Below are 7,100 nucleotides of genomic sequence, written 5' to 3'. Positions count from 1 at the left end.
TTGAATTGTACAAGTACACATATGTATGTATGTGTATAACACATTGCATTTTTATTGTATTGTTTGGTATTTTTGTTTATGTATTCTTTGTTTTTATGCAAAAATTTGTTGCATGCTGAGTTTTGTTGAAAGCACAATTTGTTGCAGCAGCAGCAACAATCAACATATCACAAGTTATATATTAAAGAAAGAATGAGTGACTGACTGGAGTGCATGAATGTATGTATGAATTGTTGTTTATTTGTTTGTTTGTGTGGCAGATTGCATAAAAAAAACAAGTGCATTTGGTGGTTTTTGTCAAGGGTTGTTGAAAATAAAATGAAAAGCACTTAAATATTGTTGAATTATTAATCAAGCAGACTGGCCACTTTAACATATACAATAACAATATTTTACATTTACATATACAAATTAAACATATATATGCATGTATATATTAATGTTTGTAAATATATAACAAAAACCAACACCAACAATCATTATTTGACATTTAACTGTAAAGTAAAATATTTGTTAATAAAATTAACACTTTTTTGGCTCATTTTTTGGGAAAATTTGTTTTTTTTTTTTTAAGAAAAAATTATTCATAAATAAACAGATGCCACTTTTAATTAAAATTACATTTATTATTATTATTTTTCTCTGTGTGTGGTTTTTTGCTGTTATTTTCATTTCCAATGTCCTTATCGACTATAAAATTGTCGTCATGACAAAAAAAAAAAAACAAAAAAATAAAACAAAATTATAAGTAAGCTCAAATAAAGTAGAGTAAAGTCTTTTTAATTTTGGTTTCCGTTTTTTTGTATATTTTTGTTTCGTTATTATTCAAAATCCTTAAGGATTTTGTTGACCCAATTTCCTATTCAACTTAATAGTACATTTCCCTTATTTCTTTGCTAGAAATAAAAATTGTAGAGTATTAAATAGCAAAACAAAGTTTCAATGAACTTGACGTTAAAAAATATTTTGATTTAATTGCGTCTACCATGCAAAACCAATTTCAACACAAATTCACCAAAACACGCAGAAAACAAAAAACCCTCCGACATAATTGAAATTGTATTTTAAGTAAATTTCTAAACAAATATTCACTCTTATACATAAATATTTAATAAAGCGAGTAACATAAAGAAAGGGGGTGGGGGAGCAACCTTAAATATTGCTTAGGTCTTACTCTTTTCTTTTATTTTTTCGTTCAATTATTTACATTCTCCTTCTGCTGGTATTTCTGCTAGAATTTCCGTTTATTGGCGGAAGTTAACGCACATTTTTTTCTAGGTCCTTTTGAAATATTTTTACATTTATTTATTATTATTTTTCCAGTTTTGTGGGTTTTCTTTTAGGCGTTTGCCATTTGATTTTAGAGTTTGTTTGAAAGTTTTTTTGTTTTGCAATGATTGGTAGAGGTTAAAATGTTTATATGTAGTCATAGGTCAGAATTGATGTAGGTTTTGTATTTTGACTGATTTGTTTTAGCTTGAAAAGGTTTTTTTGCAAAATATTTAAAGAACATTTACCCTTCAGCTTATATGTACTTCCACGTGTTACTACCATAGTCCTTTAAAAATTAACTTTATTTTATTTTGAAATAAATTTAACCTTAAAATATTTAAGGGCTTTTCAACAAAGAGATAATTATCAAAGCTTTCTCAATCCTAAAGTGAATCCTACTTGAGGTACTAGTTAAGGAGCGCGCAAAAGGTCCAATAGAGGCATAGGTGTATTTCTTCGGACTTAATGTATATCCATACTCCTTTCAGACTAACAAACTTTTTAATAGAAGTAAGTATTATTTGTGATTAATGTTATTTCTCAAACTTAGAATGACTTTTCTCTAAGCATTTTAAAAACTTTCAGCCGGAAATGCAATAGCTAAGCTCTTATTGTAAAACCGGTATAAAATGATTTAGAAGGAAGTGGTCGAATAGTTTTACCTAATCCATCCTACTTATAGTCCATCTATAGGTCTATCCGACTAAAATTATTTTATATCGATACATAAAGTTCTCTAGAATAATCTTAACTTCCGAACTGAATATCCGAAGTTGGCTTGTTTTGGTTCTTGGACTCAAAAGTTGAGTATTTCCTTTAGAATGGAATTCATATGTTTCCGGATGCTCTCGATAAATCCTTTTCAACAAAAGAAATAACGCCCATTCATTACAAGGTAATGTATTATATAACTACATCGACAACATTAATCATTACCAATATTTTGCTGGGAAAACCAAAACACACACTAAAAATAATTTTCAGTAATTTTTTCTTTAAATACTAAACATTTTATATCCAGACTTTTACCACAAAAACCACAAATTTTAAATTACAAAAAATTTTCTAAATATTTATATTGCACTAATCGTAATGAATAACAAACTAATTGGCATAATGACTGTATATTTCAAAAAATCTATACAAATCTATAGAAACTAAATGAAATGAAAGGACTTTTATTGCTAAACATTTTCAATAGACAATAACAAACAATCGACAGCATTCAATTAAAAACTATAGAAAAATAAAATTACAAAATACCTAATAAAAACATCAAAGTATATGAGACAACAAAAACAACAATATCAATATAATAACAGCAATAAGGACATCAACAAACAGCAAGTTATAAAGTCACATTGAAATTTATATCTCTAGTTTTATTACTCCAACATTGATAATGATGATAACTTCAACTAATAACAGGATGTATGAGTGTATGACAAAAGCTGCTGCACCCAGTTAGTTCAAATGTCTATCAGTTTGGTTTATCAAAAAAAAAGAAAGAAAAAAACCTAGAAAAGCTACAAATAATAACAAAAAAAGAAAGAAATACTTTTTTATAGAAAAACATGTCTATGTATGTTTTATGATGTGTGTTAAGCTTCAAATAAGTTTAGCAAAAAGGAAAAAAAATTGAGGAAAAACAAAAAGAAAAAAGGATAATAATAAAAGAAGCAAATAATAATACAAAAAATACCAGTTTACTTAGTATATTATAGGAAATATACAAACATTAACATACATTTAGATACACAGTTACATATACTTTCATATTAGTACTAGAGAACACTCATCCTTTGGAGTTGCTTGATAAACAACAACAAAAGGGTGTGTAACTTGTTCCTTGTTATTCTGGTTTTTGCTCGATATGACAATATTCCTCATATGTGTATGTATGAGTGTCTCATGCACACTTTTAGACATTGTAATACTTGCTCTCAAACTCCTGCATACAGGATTTTTTTATAAACATACTTTGTCGATGTATGTAGGTTTGTTTGCTTTGAAAGGAAACCAAGAAAAAAAAAGAAATACTTGTTGTATTTTTATTTACTTTCTGGTTATTTGTTTTTGTTATTGCTGTCGTTAACAACAATGAACGGGTGTCAAAAGTGGGTGTTGAAGAATTTTTTGTTGCTTTTGCTTTGCTTTACAACCACTGTTGATTATTTATACCCTTCCTCAAGTAAGTACATACAAGTACTCATACTTATACTGGTTTTAAGCTTTAATAAAAAAAGGAAGTCGGTTGACTGACTGACTGACTGAATTTACTAGCAAAAGTCTGTTGAGGATTTAGGCGTTGTATGATTTAAATGTTACTAACGACAACAACAGCACTCAGTGACAAAATTAATTATTTTTAACAGCTTTTTGTTGTAGTTGTTGCTTTTACTACTGTGCCTCAGCATGTTGTTTAATAAAATTATGTTTTGTTTTTTTCAGTTTCTCCCCCGTTTCCTTATGTTTAATTGCATCTTGCCAACACCCCTTAGGAGATTTTTCAAGGAATTTCGAGTTAAAAGATTTATTTTATTATCAAAAAAAGGCTTTAAATAATTGTTTAGTTTCACTTTCTTGCGATAAAAGTTTTCTTTACTGGAAAACTAGTTTATTTCAAATTTGAGGAATTTAAGTAAAATCGTATTAATGACTTACATATATAATGGAAGATTAAATTTCAATTTTTTTAATTAACTAACAAAATTTTTAGTATTTATAATAATTTTCAAAATTTAAAGCAAAATATTTTAAAATTTTGGTAATAGCCAAATGTCTAGACTTTAGAACACCCATCTAACATGGAAGATTTGTAAAGGAAATTTGTGTAAATTGGGTTGTTTGACTCGACACCTAGTCTATAAAAAAACTTTAAATTTTCAATGCATTTTGGAAACATATTTTAGAATAATTTGAAATTGATGTCTACAAAATTTTATGTCTAACCCCCATTATCTCAATGTCTGATTATATTTTATCGTAAGGTAAAATTGATAGTTTTCATACAAAAATAATTTTAACCAGCAGAATATCTACCGGTTAAACGATAACCGGAGTTGGTGTTAACGGGAGTAAATGTTTAAATTATCAAAACCCAATTAAAACCATTTGAACCTATTTAGCGATAATCATAAATACTTTTAAGTTCTTAGTAAATTTTCCCCCACTGAGGCTAGAAACCGGTTCTTATCCCCCAAAAAGCCAAATACAGTTGTAAACTTTGTAAATTTGAAGACCATCCTAAAGGCGGCATCTCAAATAAGAAATTTAATAATCATTTAAAAATAAACCTTACTCAACAATAATAATTAGAGGCTTTGTGAGAGTTGAACCCAAGACCTTCAGACTGATATACCTAAAATGTTTAATCACAACTTTCACTTTTTATTTCTTCTCTTATTTGATAACAACATTTAGTACCAAATAGACAAAAATTTTATCTCTTTTAAGATTTTTAAATCAACCTTAAATTGAATTGATTTGTTACCAATCTTAGGTTTGAAAAATAATGCTTAATGTTTCAAACATTTGTAATTGGATTTACAATTATTTGAGAAATATATTGACTAAAGATTTACACTTTTAAATGTTTATTTTCTCTTAAAATTAAATTATATAGTAGTTTGATGTCAAATGTTGTTAATTTTCAAAAGTTTGAGAAACTTTTAAGAATAGTTTTTGATTTCACAAAGTATAATTGTGAATCCTAAAAGAATTACATTTATATCAAACTAAAACATTTGAAAGGATGACGTAAAAAGGCATAAACGCAACCAAGCTACTTGTGGGCCTTTCGTATGCTCGTTTAGACCTCTCTTTTTCTGAAGCATCTTGAAAAGATTCTTAATTTTTCGAATTGATTAGAAAAACTAATTTTGAAACTATTGTTTTCTAAAAGTGTAAAATTACAGGTGATAAATTGTTGTTTACAAATGTTATTTTTTTATATTTTTCAAAATTTTTTATAAAAATTTACTTAAATTTTAGAGATTTTCAATTCATGTTCTATAGTAAGTACATTTCAAAACATAAATTTTATATAATATAATAAAAAAATGTTGGTAATATCTCCCACCTTTTATCCATTTTAGGGAATTGAAATCCTTTAAATTATCCAGTTGTTTAAATTTATTGATAGGAAACAATATAGTTGATAATTACAATGATGATGTTTTTTAAAACAATTTTTATAAAATTTTACTAAATAATGCATTAAAATTTTTTGTTAAACACACATTATATTTAGGATTATTTTCTTTTTTTTTCAATAATAATTTAAAATATATTTGGTTATTTTTAAATTTTGTATTATTTAAACTAAAACACTTTTACATGATTTTTTCTTTATATATATTTTTTATTTTATTAATGAATTTTATATAATTCTATATTTATTTATTAAAACAATTATGTTTTATAATTTTTATATATTTTTTTTTAGATTTTTTTTAATTTTAATAAAATTAAAATTACACCCTTCTTTTTAAACACTTTTATTATTATTTGTTTAAGATTTTTTTCTGTTTTGCTGTTGTGAGGAAAAAATGCACAACACACGTTCGTTTATTCCCGTTATTCGAGTTCCGCTTCCGTCAACGTTTCATTTATTACTAAACATTTTCCATTTGGGGGCAGTGTTCTGCCACTGCATTGTTACGAACGAACTCGTATACGAAAGTGATGAAGTTGTTGTTTGTGTTTTCTTTTCCTTCACTCTTCACACAAACACACGAACTTGTGTCTTGTGTATAGCCCCCCAATTTTTAAATATTCATCACAGCAACATGTTTCAGCAACATTTCATGTTTCAATATGGCAATGCCTATGTTTAGTTACACTCTCTAGTTGTCGCTCTTTTTATGAAAGTTTATCGTAATTTCACCTTTTTCGTAGTTGTTGGTTTTGTTGTAATGGTTTGTTTACATCTCTGTGTTGTATAAAGTGTGTGTAATGTTGTTTTTTTCAATGAGAGTGTGTCTCGTAACACGTGGGTGTTTTGTGGACAATAATAAAAACAACAAAATCAAAACATTTGATTATACTACTACTTACTACAAATTGAATGTTTTGATGGGCAATATTTAAGAAAAACAAAAGTTGACACAACTCTTGCGTTAAGTGATGTTTATAGAAATTTATGAAAATTATGAAATGCTTCAACATATTTGGGATATATTTTTAATTTTATTCAAAGTATTTTCATAAATGTTTAAATTTTTTAACAGATTTTTTTTCTGTTAATATTTTAAAATTTAAACCACATGTAATAGAAATGAAAAGTTTTCAAAAACCTGTCAAAATTTTTAAAACTCTCAATGAGTAGTATGTACAGAAATTAATTTCATTACTTCGCGGTACATAAACAATGGCTGCTGCAAAAAAAAAAAAAAAAAGAAATGTCAAATCACACTCATCCAAATTCCGTATGTTTGGTTTTATTGTACAAAATTTCCTGTTGTGTTCCAAACAACAGCAACAACGAAAAAATGTTGACAACAACAACAGAAAATAACCCGCTAAATTGACAGACATTTTGGCATTGTTTTGTTTGGAACAATGATTCTTTTGTAATATTATATGTATGTGTATATCTATTATTGCCTCTGTATGGGTGTTAATTTGTGTGTGTGAAAATAGGTGTGAGTAACTTTTGTTGTTGTCTATCAATAATGCATACTTTTGTTGGCATTTGTTGTTATATTAGGTACGAGTATTTGTAAAAGGAATTTTGTTGATTACGAAATCCTGTTAGAAATTGTGATTGTATGAGAATGTCTGCATTTGTATTTGTGTAATAATTTCAAAGTTATGTTTATTATACA

At 26.7% G+C, this 7,100-nt stretch overlaps 1 protein-coding gene across 3 annotated transcripts in view; it reads right to left on the bottom strand.

The window, feature by feature from the left end:
- The window catches only part of LOC111680501 (kinesin-like protein CG14535), a 124,123-nt gene that overhangs the window by 26,486 nt on the left and 90,537 nt on the right, over positions 1–7,100 (bottom strand). The window contains exon 1 of one of the 3 annotated variants that reach the window (XM_046947940.1): positions 5,354–5,535. The exons of the other annotated variants lie outside the window; for them this stretch is intronic. Within the exon in view, the coding sequence (XP_046803896.1) occupies positions 5,354–5,364 (11 nt within the window). The 5' untranslated portion in view covers positions 5,365–5,535. Of the gene's footprint in view, positions 1–5,353; positions 5,536–7,100 lie in introns of those variants that run through there. 3 annotated transcript variants of the gene reach the window in all.

This window comes from Lucilia cuprina, chromosome 2, assembly GCF_022045245.1.
Source record: "Lucilia cuprina isolate Lc7/37 chromosome 2, ASM2204524v1, whole genome shotgun sequence".
Taxonomy (NCBI): Eukaryota; Metazoa; Arthropoda; class Insecta; order Diptera; family Calliphoridae; genus Lucilia; species Lucilia cuprina.
Note: the sequence above shows the minus strand (reverse complement) of the source record. Positions and strands in the feature narration are given on the sequence as shown.